The sequence below is a fragment of the Lepidochelys olivacea genome, assembly GCF_965140295.1.
Source record: "Lepidochelys olivacea isolate rLepOli2 genome assembly, chromosome: 3".
Lineage (NCBI taxonomy): Eukaryota > Metazoa > Chordata > Testudines > Cheloniidae > Lepidochelys > Lepidochelys olivacea.
The window spans coordinates 209,042,003-209,055,144 of record NC_140413.1 but is presented as its reverse complement, the minus strand read 5'-3'; the positions used below and the strand labels follow the sequence as shown (position 1 = coordinate 209,055,144).

General features: G+C 57.5%; 1 protein-coding gene across 6 annotated transcripts; it reads left to right on the top strand.

The window, feature by feature from the left end:
• The first annotated feature begins 112 nt into the window (after positions 1-112).
• Positions 113-12,710, top strand: LOC311517589 (heme-binding protein 1-like). 6 transcript variants are annotated; one of them, XM_084622559.1, is made up of 8 exons: positions 244-633; positions 2,375-2,708; positions 3,789-3,955; positions 6,104-6,189; positions 6,685-6,821; positions 10,945-11,129; positions 11,215-11,398; positions 11,620-12,710. In XM_084622559.1, the coding sequence occupies exons 2-8, from the start codon at positions 2,686-2,688 to the stop codon at positions 11,792-11,794; spliced, it is 957 nt and encodes a 318-aa protein (XP_084478685.1). In that variant the 5' UTR covers positions 244-633; positions 2,375-2,685; the 3' UTR covers positions 11,795-12,710. The 6 variants fall into 6 exon arrangements, with proteins under 6 accessions (XP_084478684.1, XP_084478683.1, XP_084478688.1 ...); XM_084622558.1 differs by lacking the exons at positions 244-633; positions 2,375-2,708 and adding an exon at positions 113-237 and having other exon boundaries at positions 10,948-11,129; XM_084622557.1 differs by lacking the exons at positions 244-633; positions 2,375-2,708 and adding an exon at positions 113-237.
• Positions 12,711-13,142: the final 432 nt, after the last annotated feature.

Here is a 13,142-nt window from a genome sequence, read left to right as displayed (position 1 = left end):
CCCCCCCACCCGGTGATGGCCCCTCCCACTGCCACATGCTCCGCCCCTCTGGAACGGAGGCCCCCGCACTGATCCCGTCAGGTGTGGGCGGGGCCGGAAGTATCCGCTTCGCTTCCGGGGCACCGCGTCACACGTCCGCCCTCTCGTCATGAGAGTTACGTCAGGACGCAGGAATCGTCCCCGGATTTCCGGGCCGGTGACCTCAGGCCGGAGAAGTTCCGGGTCGGGACGTGCCAGGTAACGGGCCCCCTCCCCCCGGCCAGCGGGGTCCTGCCCGGCCCCGGGGGCCTGGCCTGGCCTGGCCTGGCCTCAGCGCCCCGGGCTCCTGGGTTCCGGCCCCCCGCGCTGCCTAGGCGTGAATCCGGAGTCCCCGCAGGGCCGGGCAACGAGCCGGGGCCTCTGCCGACGCCTTGTGGGCTGAGCTCCGCAGAGCGTCCTGGGCTCGCCCAGTCGCTGCCCGGGGCCGCGGCAGCCCAGAGGCTCTCCCCGGAGCCAGCGGTTCCGTGCCCGGGCCGGGCCGGTCTCGGGTCATCTCACGCGGCTGGTTGCTGCCGAGGAGTGATTCGGCGCTGTACATGCGCGGGAGGCCTTGGGCTGTTCGGTGACAAGGGCCGGCCTTTAAACCCCCTTGCTGTGAGTTTATTAGGCCAAATGTCTAAATAAGTCGCCGTTTGTTTCGGGATCAGCTGCCCTGAGTCCTCGTCCCAGCTCGCGGAGGGGAGCGGGAGCCAGGAGGTCAAGGCTTACTCCGAGAGCCTCCGCCCGCCGCGCTCTGCCTCCGCGCCCCATCTGTTAAATGGGGCACCAGCCTCCGCCCCACAGGAGAGCGGGGAAGGTAAACCTAATGTTTGTGAACTGCTCGGATGCGTCTGTGCCGGAGAGGCAGTAGATGCCTGTTGGCCGCAACACCTTGCAAGAGCGCCCGCCGCTGGCGAGCGACGTTCCGCCTGGGAACGCGTTCCCGACTGTGAATGGTCCACGCGGTAACAGCTGCCGCATTAGAGCGGGGGTTCTCAAAGTGGGGGTCGGGACCCGTCAGGGGGTCGGGAGGTTATTGCATGGGAGGGTGGGAGTTGTCAGCCTCCGCCCCAAACCCCGCTTTGCCTCCAGCATTTATAATGGTGTTAAAATATAGTAAAAAAGTGTTTTTTTTAATTTCTAAGGGGGGGGTCGCACTCAGGGGCTTGCTATGCGAAAGGGGTCACCAGTACAAAAGTTTGAGAGCCACTGCAATGGAGCAACGTTTATGAGATTGTGACGTGTCATCCTCTGCTTGCTTGCATCAGTTTTTTGTGGCAAAAACAGACAAAATGCCAAGCCATTTCTCACTGAAAGAAAAAGGACAGGTTATCCACAACTGCCAAGCTGTGGGGGCTACTCAAAGCCAAGTTGCAGTCAAGTGGGAGTTGCACAGGTTGCTTGTATGCAGAATGTGGAAGCAGAAGGATAAGCTTTTGGCTAAATATGAAGACGGACAATCAAATAGCTGATGTAAGCGTGGGCATGAAGGAAAAGCCTCTGGTGTCGACTAGCTTCCCTTTATATGGCGCAGGGAGTATAACTAGCTGGACCTGAAATCGAGGAAAAACCCCTTCAGCTTGCTGCTTCACTTGGAGTGAATGATTTTAAGGCAAGTGACGGTCTGTTTACCAGATGGAAGAAATCCTTCAATGTTGCTTACAAAAAAGAGCATGGCGAAAAACACCGGACAAACCAGCATTGGCAGTGTGAAAAATTTCTTCACGTTTTCCCAGCTGACATCTACAATGCTGACTAAACAGGACTTTATTTGAAAGGGCTCTGTGACAGAGGACAACATGTAGGAAAAAAATGAAAAGCTAGGAGGAGGGAAAGCTTTAAAGGATAACTGTGCTCGTCTGTGCCAACATGGATGGGAGTGACAAACGCCTGCTGTTCGTGATCGGAAAGTCAAAATGACCCAGATGCTTCTGAAGGATTTCAGTAAACTTCCCTTCAATTATGTCAGTTCAGCGAATCCTGGATGACAGGTGACATTTTCATCAACTGGTTGAAAAAGTGGGATTATCAGCTTTGCTTGCAGAGCTGTAAAATGTGCCTTTTCCTCGATAACTGCTCTGCACAACCCCAAGGAATGGTTCTCACTAACATTCAGCTCAAATTCTTACTCCCTAAGACTACCTTTTTGATGCAACCTATGGCTCACAGTGCGATTAAGAACATGAAGGGACATTACCAATCAAAAATCGCAAACTGGATTATTGTTGCTCCTGATGTGGACCCCAGCGCAGATGTTCAGACAGGCCTGAAAACTGTAAATGTGCTAGATTGTATTCATCTTGTTGCTGAAGCCTGGCAAGATGTAAAGCTGACTAACAATTTCCAATTGTTACAGGAAAGGCAAATTTGTTGTGCCAGTGGAAGGTGTGCGAGATGAGTCTATTGAAGACTTTGGCGACCCCCCTGAACGATGTTCCACTTCCAGTCAACGTGGAAAAAGAGGTAGCTCTTAGTAGCTGCTGGGGATGAGGATTTGCTCACATTCAGAGAGCTACCCAATGAGGAATTACTGCGCACTGCAGCGGCTGCAAGGCCAGAGAAACGAGTTTGTTTTGATGAAACATAATTCAGAGGATAATCAAGAGAGTGAGGACGATTTTGATGAAGTTCCACGTCTGACAGACTCCGAGCTGTTCAAGGCTTTGCATGCACTCTGGCGCTTTTCCCAGGTAGCGGGACTTGGTGACAGGGTCTATGGGACGTTGAGTCCCATCTTCCAAACAAAACCGGGTTTGTTTAATTTGCTCGGCTTCTTCTCCATGTTCTTTCACCTGAAATGAGTGAGTTTGTCCATGCTTAATTAACGTACAGATTGATACTCTCTGTATGAATAGAAAACACTCTGATGTGGAATAATACTTTTAGGTTATTACAGTATTACTGTTATTATTTATTAATTTGCTTAGCAGATGTCCTTATCCAGTGACTTACAACGTGTACAAAGTATTACAGTTAAGGGCGAGTACAAAAAATGTTTACAAGACCAAAAGGCTGTTATTTGATCTTAAAACAAAAATAAAACTTGATGCTTTTATAACATTAACTCCATATTGCTTTCTTGGTACAATATTTAAGGCACCATGGAGAACTGAGCATGTGTTTAAAACGTACAGGCGGCATACTACAGTAATACTGTAGCAGCAGTAATTGTTAGTGTGTACTGTAGCTGTTGTACGTATCAGAAAAAGCAGGTCGCCTTTGGTCAGGCGACACCCCCCATAACAGCACCAGCTGCTTAGGAGCAACATAGCAAAAGCGCACCAATAAATTGCTGCTAACGAGTGTTTACTGTACAAGTATCTCAGCAGATATAAACTCAGGACTTCTGGGTTCTGATCACAGCTCCGGGACTCTTAATAATCCCAAGGGCTGTGTCAATATGGTGACCTTAGTTCACCATCCTCCTGGAGTCCCTACCAGCCAGGAAGTCACTGGCACTGCCTGCACCATTTCTACTCCCCCACCTGAGCCACACCAGTCTCTGCTGACTCTCCTATCTGGTCCTCAGCTTCTCAGGTGACTCTTCTTCGGGGGCTGAATGGAGGGCGTAGGGAGGAGAACCTCTGCCAGGCCCTGCCCCCTCTCTTCACCCCAGAATTGTTTGTATTGGTGTGTACCTCTCCAAACCTGCAACTCCCTCACTTCTAGAGCACACACTGCTGCCCCTTTCCATGCGGTGGGCACCAGCTGTGCCCCCTTGCTCTCAGGTTTGCACTAAACACTGCTTCTTTTCTTTTCTCCCCCTGCAGCAGGAACTGTGGTGTTGGCATGGCTCGCATTACCCTGGAGGACCTCAATGGGTTGGACGATGAGTCCCTTGATGAAGATGAGGAGCCAATGGATGGGGAAGAACAGAACAGGCTGTTCTCTCATTGGGAAACAGTGGCCAGCACCCACCAAGTGACCCTTCCTCAAGGTGAGAGCAAGGCTGAGTTCCTTCCCCACCCCCACAATTAGAAATTCCAACACATTTAGTGCCTCAAAGGGAAGCCTTGGCAGAGGTGGAGCCTTCTCCACCAGCAATTCTGTGTGGCCCATTCCTGGCTGCTTCCCTAGGAGGAGCTGACCCTCCAAGGACAGTGTTCCAAGCCCAGTGGCCCAGAAAATATGAAACTAGCAGTTCCTTTATAGGGCTTAACAATGCTGACAGGGTTTCTATGGCCCGAGAGACTGAGCATGCGTGCAAGGAGCTGAGTCCGGTCCCTGGTTTCAGCGGGTCTAGAACCTGGGGCTCTGGGGGCCTGAAGTCTCGGATACTCCCTTATCACCACCAAGGGAGACAGATGAAGCAGCACCTCACTAATCTTCGCAGGTCAGGCCCCCCAGGAAGTCCTATCGGGAGGCCAAGGCCTGGGTTGCCCATTTGGCTTGCACCCATTATTTCAGCCAGGAAGTGACCCAGGTTGGGTTGTCCAAGCAACTCTTATGAAGCGGGATGTAGGTGGTCTTGGCAAATGGTCAGAGCAGGAGTCCAGCATTGGAATCTGGTCAGAGCTGGAGCCGGTGGTCAGGAGTGAAGGTGGAGGGGCAGGACCCAGAGAAGAGGCATGGGTCAGGCACAGAGCAGCACTAAGGCAGGACCTGGGAGCAGAGCAGGAACAGGGCTGGACGCAGATTGAAGGAGACAGGTAAGGAGTGGGGTCCAAGCAACTGTGTAAACTCCCTCTTGGTGGTGCAGCGGATCCCGTTCCTTGCCTGTCTCTTGCGATTGGCATCCGTCCTGGTCCAGGTTCCTGCCTCGGTCCCTTGCCCGGTCCCAGTTCCTGCCTTACTCTAGCTCCGTTCCTGATGCTTGTGCCATCTCTGGTCCTGCCCCTACACTTTTGCTTCTGACCCTTGACCTGACTCTGCGTTGGTTACGTTGACAGTTGCTGGCTTTCAGGAGCCATCCCACAATGCCCCACACTGACAGTACAATCGCTGCAAGTGCTCCTGGTGAGGACGTACACCACTGACACCAGGAGCGAGGTGTGGACACGCATGAGCACTGTAATTACTGTGGTGGCTCTCTGCCCATGTAGGTTAGGTCGACTTAATTTTGTAGAGTAGACATGCCCTGAGGGCAAGTCAGAGCTGAGCGTGCAGCATCTCTCCCCCAGCGAGAGCCCCGCAAAGGTATGATTCAGAAATAAGTGACGGAGCCTGTCCAGTAACCCCTCAGCAAACAGACGCTTGGTGCCCAATTGAGAGGGGCCGATGACTGTGGCTCACGTACGGAGGGGATGGCAGGGCCAATAGAATGGGAATGCACCCTGCCCACCTGTGCTTTATCAACCTTCCTTCCCGCCAGGTAACTCTCCGCTTGCTGAGTGTGCACCCTCTGGCCCTGGCGGTTGAGCTCTGTTTAGTACAGCAGCGTAAACAGCCTTTCTAGGACCTTAGAATAAAGGCAAAGCCAGCTGTCGGACTCTTGATCCGAAACGTGCTTCTGGGCCATGGAACGTGGCCGTGGCCTTCCTAGCACCGGAGAGGGGAGCATCTGCTACTGCTGTGGCTGGCTACAGCTGAGCTACGCAGAGCAGCTGTAGCGTGGCCCTGCTGGCCCACGTCTTGCATTACAGTGGCAGATTGTGCTGACTGCTAGGTGCTCTGCGGGCAGACCTGGAGCCAGGATTCCTTCCCCAAAGGGCTGCCAGTCTAAACAGACTGGGGGTGGGCCAGGCCCCAGGAGCAGCTGCCTGAGGTGATGGTGAGCATGCAGCAGGCTAGTCCTGTATGTCGGCGATAGTCATTCCTCCGTGTAGGCCCTTCTCGGGGCCGGGGGAGCCCTAGCAAGCGCCTCTGAGCAGGTGTGTTTTTCAGAAGCACCTGGATCCATCCTCAGGGTTACCCCCGAACGGTACCGGGGGCGAGCAAGCTGCAGCTGCTAAGGGAACAGGCCAGCTTGTTTCCTGGGCTGGGGGTGTGTCCAGTCGCCGCCAGGGTGCAGCATTGACGCACTTCCCAGGACTTGGTATTCGGGCTGCGGGGTCCCTGTTGCTCTGAATTGTGCATTTCTCCCTTCCCCATCCCGCGCTGTGCTCGCCGTGCAGGCCCCTTTTCTCCTGTCTGTTTGGTTTTGCAGAAATGGCGGGTCCCATCATGCAGATGACACAGCACAGCCAGGTGCGTGAGCCGGTGCCCTACGTCACCCTGCTGCAGCATGAGAAGGTGAGGACTCTTCCTCTGGGCATGGGCAGATTTCACACCCACAGCCTGTTTCCTGTGGAAGTGTGTGGGGGTGGAGTCCCCTGCTGGCCCTGTGTCTCTGTACAGTGCACAGAGCCCTTTCCCTACACACAGCACGCTGGGGTCCCTGGTCTTGCAAACAACCACAGCCCAGATCCTGTCCCTGCCCTGGTCCTGGGCCCTCCTGCTGCTACCCCTCATCTCCAGCGCATGGCCCTCAGGATCCATAATGCCCCACCGGTGCTTTGCTTCAATCCAAGCTTGCCTCGCTGCACTGGGGGCTCTCACCCCTGAGCGACGCAGCTATCCCCACCTAAGCGCTGGTGTGGACAGCTCCCGCCCCTCGCAGAGCTGGAGTTACCATGGCGACGGGAGAGCTGTCTTCACAGACACCCTGCAAGTTTGTCATGTAGCCCTGCCCGTCTTGTACCCTAATGATGCCCGGTCACAGAGTGAGAAACGGTTCCTGCTCCGCAGAGCTCCAGGTCTAACGGAAGCCAAGACCTAGCAGAGTGTACGAACAGACAGGAAGAGGGGGAGGGAGATGCTGCGAACAGGGTAACATCTTCCTGTCACCTAGGCTGCTGGGGCAGGACTGGAGGAGCCCAGCTCAGGTAAGGGCACCTTGGCATTCGTTCCCTTGCTTCTGGCCCATTGGGTCACCTGACGTTTTAGCTTCTGCCTCTTCCTGCCCCTCTCTGGTCTATGGGAGGGGTGTGGGGTTCACACGCTCCTGCCGTGTGTCCTGCTGACCCACCAGAGCTCCGGGTAGTGTCTCTCCAGTCCTGCGGAGCCTGGTGTCCCGCTGGCCTGAGTCCCCTGAGCATGGCTGCAGGAATTCTCTTCCTTTCCATGCCCTAGCCCCTGCCGCCTGGCACATGTCCAGGGTCACTTCATTCCTGTTGTTCCTGCCCAAAGAAGGCAGGACCACCCTCCTCCTCCCCCCATCCTCTTATCATTCACTATCATTGTACGGGGAGTGTTGGGCAAGCCACCCAGCCCTGTTCTAGCCTCATTAGGTGCTCACTCTGCTCCCCTCGTCATCAGAGACCCTTCCAGCAACCTGCTAACCTCCAGCATTGCCTCCATGCCTGCCTGGGCTTCTCTTTCCGGCTCCTCCCCTCTGCCCCACTCAGGAGGGTGCTGTGTAGTCTCCAGCAGTCAGTGTAGTTTCTGGGGGCTTTTCTGTGTGGGTTGCTTGCTAGCTTCCTGACTCCCGCGGAGAGCCCTGGCCTTCGGGCCAGCCAGCCTGCCCTCCCTCCCACCAGGGCAGGGCTCTGGAAGGGGAGCAGTGGCCCCTTTGGACTGCTGAGGGCGCAGCAGGCTGGGATCGTGCTCTGTCCTTGGTGCTTCCCTGCCGGTGTCCCGTTCTGCCTGTTGGGCTGGCCTGGTTTGGGGCCCGTCAGCTTTCCCAGCCCTGCAGAGGTGGGAAGGCTGCCTAAGCCCCTGCTGATCAGGGCGGCTTTTTATGCCCAGTTAACTAGGGTATAGTTTGTGTAAGTCTAGCAGCACGTGTGGAGCCCCTAGCCACAGCGGCTCCATGCCTAGCAAATGTGCACCAAGGTCCCCAGATTTGCTGGGGTCGACAAGTCAGTGCCAGGGTTCCGACACCTTGGAGAACCCCTAGTTAGAGTGGCCGTGTGTTCGACCCAAGGGGCACTGAGGACCCTGTACATCTGGGTCTGCAGAGGCCCCAGCACTGCTGACTGCTTCAGTGTCCTCCCGAGCACCCTCACGTGCCTGAGGTCACTCTTCGGTGGCCTGCCTCAGTTACCCCCTTCAAGGGGCTTCTTAAATAAACTGCAGGCTTTTCTATCCAATAATACCCCTTCAGTGAGGTCTAGACTAGTGACATGACATTGACAAGGAAACAAGTCTTCCACCCTAGCCTTACGCTAGGCACAGCGCCTCCGCCCTGGGCACTGTCTGCTGCTGGAGAAGACACCAGGCCTGGTCTGCCTACTTTGCCTCCTTCCCAACAGAAAACCCCAGCTGGAAGGGTTCTTCTATGAGCCACCCGCCCAAGCTTGCCATCTGGATTCTCTCTTCCCCCTGCTCTTTTCGGGGAATCAGATGATCCTCGCTCACCTGTGCCACCTAGAGTTGGCTGACTCCAGGCCTTTACCTCTGAACAGCGCAAGGCCCCCTCTTCCAGTAGCTCTGCCTCAGTGCCCCTGCCCATAGGCCCATGGGAACCCAGTGGAGGGATCATTTTGAAAGAGTTAACCCTTTCAAGGGTTCCGTTGCCATAAGTGGCACTGTGAGCCCAGAACCCCTATAGCCTGACTGAGTCAGGGGCCATGGGCCTGGCCCTGTTAAGTCTGGAGATCCAAGAGCCAAGGTGATTCTGTGCCCAGTGTAAGTAGCATTAAAGTCTGTCTGAGTCAACCAAGGGCGGTGCCAATGGTCATGCCCCATCAACTGGCAGACGTTGCTCACCAAAGTGGCGCAGTGCCCATCATGAGCAGCACTGGGATCTCTAGGGCGGTGGTGCCCAATGCTGAGGCCGAAGCACGTGGCCTAGAGTGCTCCCCATTCCAGCAGGCACAGTGAGATCCAGCAGCTGATGCTGGAGCCAGACTTCTCTCTTGTCCTCATCTGATGTCCCCGTTCCAGGCCAGCTGCACCGTCGAGCCCTTGCTGATTGCCGAGTGCCCCACACAGCTGACAGACACTGCACTGCCTCCTCGTGCCAGGTGGAATCCTGCCGTTCTCCCACACTTAGTCTAGGCCCAGGGTACCTGCCAGCCTTCCTTGGGGGGCTGTGACCAGTAGGGTTTGTTCCCCACAGCAGGACTGGAGCCTACCCAGGGAAAAGGGCCATCACCCAGTGAGTGTCTGTGTGCAGATCTCCTTACCTCGAGCGTAGTGGGCCTGCCTTATCCATGACACCCCCTCTGCACACTGGGGTTCACTCTGCTCCCCAGCAGCCTCTGCGTGCCTCCCTCCCTTGGTCTGTTCTTTGACCACTCCAAAGCTCTTTGGTTCATCTTGGGTTTTACCCTTGACCAGGATCTGCTCTGCTTGGGTCCTGTTCTGGAAGGTCCATCTGACTCCTGTAGCTCTCTGCGCTCCTGACCTGCTGCAGCTAGCATCTGTTTCTGAGCCAGGAAGGGGGTACCACTGGTTCTGGCACAGGGTGGGCAGCTTGTCACAGTCCTCAGGCTAGCTGCACCTCTCCCACACACCCCTCCAGGTGTCAGCCGGCCACCTGCCCTCTGGTCGGGGAAACGTTGGTTTCTCTCTCACAGATGGCACTGACACCCAGCACTGAATCAACGGTGCTCACCTTAGGAGGTCTGACTTGGCTGGGTCCTGCAGGTCCTTCCCTCCGGGCAAGGCCAGTGGGAACTAGCAAGCAGCAGCTCCCCGGAAGCAGAGCACTGCTATGTAGAACGAAAGCACTTCAGAGCAAACTGATCGGAAACATTGAAGCATGTGGCCTGCGGCACTAGTTCTTCCCAGCCCTGCGAGGCACCAGCTCGCCACAGCCTCCCCTCCACGAGGGGTTCTCCTCTTCACTCTCCTCTGGGGTGCGCGTTCCCAGCCTGGCAAGACAAGGTTTGCAGCACCTTGGAGACGAGACCCAGGATCTGTGAAGCTGCCAGCTGCCCCATTGGCTTTCCAGTGTGTGCCTTGGCATTGTGAGCTGGGAAGCCATTGCCTTGCCTTCCGCTGAATTCAAGCATTGGGGTCTAGTGAACATCCCCTAACCCAGTCCAGGTTAGATCAATGCGTTCGTAGTTCTCAGCAACTCCCCATCTCTCATGTCCATGCCGTCGGACCAGATGAGGGTTATTGGTTAATACAGAGCAGTCCCTGCAGGAGTCCTCTTCTCATTACATACAGCAGCATTTCTGTCACACCACTGTCCCGGGCTGGGGTTGCCAAGGCGCCCTCGGCTGCCCAGGGCTGCCTCCGCACCAGGCAGAGGCTGGGCTTGGCCAGTGGCCTTGTGCTGTTGCTGTGATGCTGAGCCCGGCATCAGGGCCAGGGCATCGAAAGATGGTACCATGCCTGCTGCAGATCCTGTAGCACAGTCATGGCATCTGCCCGGGTCTTGGTGCACCCAGCTTGGGGTGACGGTCAGGCTGTCCCAGCTCCCTGAGAAGGGTGGGGAATAGTCTTTCACTCACCAGAATCCGGGCTGCCAGGGAGCAACTGTGGCCACTGGCAGGAGCAGCAGGCTGGAGCGGTCGCGTCCTTCCCTGGGGATAAAGCACCAGTCACCTGGGCTAGGTTTGTAGCCAGGCTGCAGCGCAGGTGAGACCTGCCAGCTACCCAGCTGTGTTGGCATTGACTGGGCTGTACTAGTGCCCTTTGTCAGCGTCCTGCAGGGCACCATAAGACAGAGTAGAGACCTGTGAGCTGTGTGAGCCCAAGACTCCGGTCCACGGCAGGCAGCGTCACGCTGGAGGGGATTCTGCCTGCGTGGCTCAGATCAGCCTGTCCCTGGAGTAACGTTTACAACCCAGAGGACTCTGGATTACCCCGCAGCCTGACCCCTTACAAGCCCCATGTCCTCCAGCAGTGGGACTCCTCAGTTTTAAGGCCCATGCTCCTGGGTGTGCCACCCCGTTGCTTGCATTTGGCCACACACGGCTGGGATGTGTCCCCCTTTCTTTCTGCCAACAGCGCTAGTGGCCAGGGCCCACGGCCCAGAGGAGCTTTCTTTCCCCGCCTGGTGACTGGCAGTAGGGGGTGGGCAGTGACCATGTGATGGGGTGTTGTCATCAGCAGGCAGCCTCCTGCCCTGTTCTTGGCTCTGACTGACTGGTCTCCCTGCCTGTCTCAGTGCGAGGAGCGGCTGTACCCAGCGGGGAAGTGGGCCTGCGTCACCAAGGAGGAGCCGATGTACGAACAGAGCATCTCCATGGGCTTCATGAAACTCATGCGCTACATCTGCAAGGAGAACTCCACAGGTGCGTGCTGGAAGGTGAGGGGCGGGGGGCTGGCTCCACCCCTCGGGCGCCCTCTCACTGCCGGCCTCTGCCTGCCTCCCTGCAGGCCGCTACCTGGGCATGACGGTGCCTGTGGTGAACGAGATCCGCCTGAGCGTGGAGGGCACCGAGTTGCTGCGGGACGTCACCACTACCTATTACCTCCCAGGGGAGTTCCAGCCCGACCCCCCTCTCCCCACAGACCCTGACATCCGCATCGTGGAGAGACAGCCGCTCCGCGTCCTGACCAGGTGAGCCCCACCCCTGCCATTGCTGCAGGCTGCGGGAGGGGGAGAGGAAAGTTTTCTGAGCCCAGCGGGGGAAGGAGCTGAACGGTGTGGGCGGAGGAAACGTCTCTGAGGGAGAGGAGGAGAAGGGTGGGAGGATTGGGGCGTGCTGGGGGTGGGGCTGGCATGGGGGAGATTGCCAGGTGACTGGTCTCCTGTGGCTGTGGCCGCTCCCTTTGTTCCAGGGTGTTCTATGGGGTGACGACAGAAGAGACAATCCTCCGGGAGATCCACCTTCTCTGGGAGCTGCTGGGCTCCACAGACACCGTGCTGCGGGAAAACTACATGGTGGCTGCCTATGAGAACCCCAGCGTCCCTCAGCGGCGCAATGAGATCTGGTTCATCCGGCGAGCAGAATGAGTGCAGCGCAGCCCCGCGCTGGACGCCGGGCCGGGCCCCGCTTTCGATGGCAGTTCTGGCAGAAGGAGATGAATGCACAGCCTGACGCACGGGTCGCCGTAGAAGGGTACCACTGCCCTGGGCCCGAAGAGGAGACCTGCTCTGCACCCAGCCCCGGGAAAACTAGCATGTGCCAGATGGCTGGCCAGGGCCCAGCCCACGCCTGCAGGGGGCAGTGTGGCATCAAGCACTGAGAGCAGCGGGTGTCTGAGTGGGCCCTGCGTGCCCCAGGCGGGAGTGTGGCTGGGCACATGGGGGCTGGCTGGCCAGGCTGGGTGCTTACGCTTGTTGGTGCCAGGGTGCAGGTCTGGGCTCAAGGTGTCAGTCCTGACTTGAGTTTGCAGTGCTGGGCCTGGCATCACGGCCTATGCATGTGGCTGTGGTTGAAAGATCCCTTGGGCGATGGCTGGGGTGGCACTTCCTGGGGCTCTGTCTTCAGTCCCTCCGTGGCACTGAGTATTCCTCCGTGTCCTGCCTGCTGAGCCCGTTCACCAGCAGCAGGGAGGGTCTGTCCTGCAGCCAGTGGTCGGAGCCTTGGGTCGGGGGGCCTTGCCCTGCTCTGAGCGGGGCTGTGTGTATGCATGCCCAGGAATAGACTGGTGGTGCCTGCAAGCAAAGCTGGGATCCTGTAGGACTCTCCTTCATATCTGCCCAGCCGTGTGCCTGCTGCAGGCAGCCCCTTCCTGTTGGTCAGCGCCCGCCCTGCCGCACCTGCAGCCCCCAGGTGTTAGTCCAGCCCTCCGCCCTGGGCTGAGCAGAGGGGCAGCAGCTGGGTCGCTGTGTGTTGTGTTGTGCATTGATTGGTTGGTTTCACACTCATGCGTGCTGCTGGGGGAGGCTGGCAGCATGAACCTGAAATAAATCCAGCTCAAACCACTGTGTGTGGCAGCTGATTGGCTGGGGGTGGCCACGCTGTGCCCAGAGAAGGGCTGGAGCAGCTGAGGGGGACCCCCAAGGGGGCAGCTGGCAGCTCCCCGGGGGCACTGTAGCCTGCCTGCTCAGATCAAGCGGGAGTATCGTCCAGCTGCACCCCGCTCCCCAGTAATCGCCTGCAGGGGGTGCCTCCCCTTTGAAACAGCGGTTGGGGGCAGGGCGGCTGTGCTGCTTCCTCGTGGCCGCTGCACCCGAGGCCGGGCTTCGTGGCGCTGTTAGCTGTGCCCTGTACGGGTTGTGCCCCGCTGGAGCCAGCTGCTGGTACTGACACCAGCATGGGCTTGCTCCTGAGGGCAGGGAGTCACCGCTGTGGCTGCTAAGAATGGGCCTGGCTGGTCCCACCAGATTCAGAGACCTCCTGGACTATGGCTGGAGG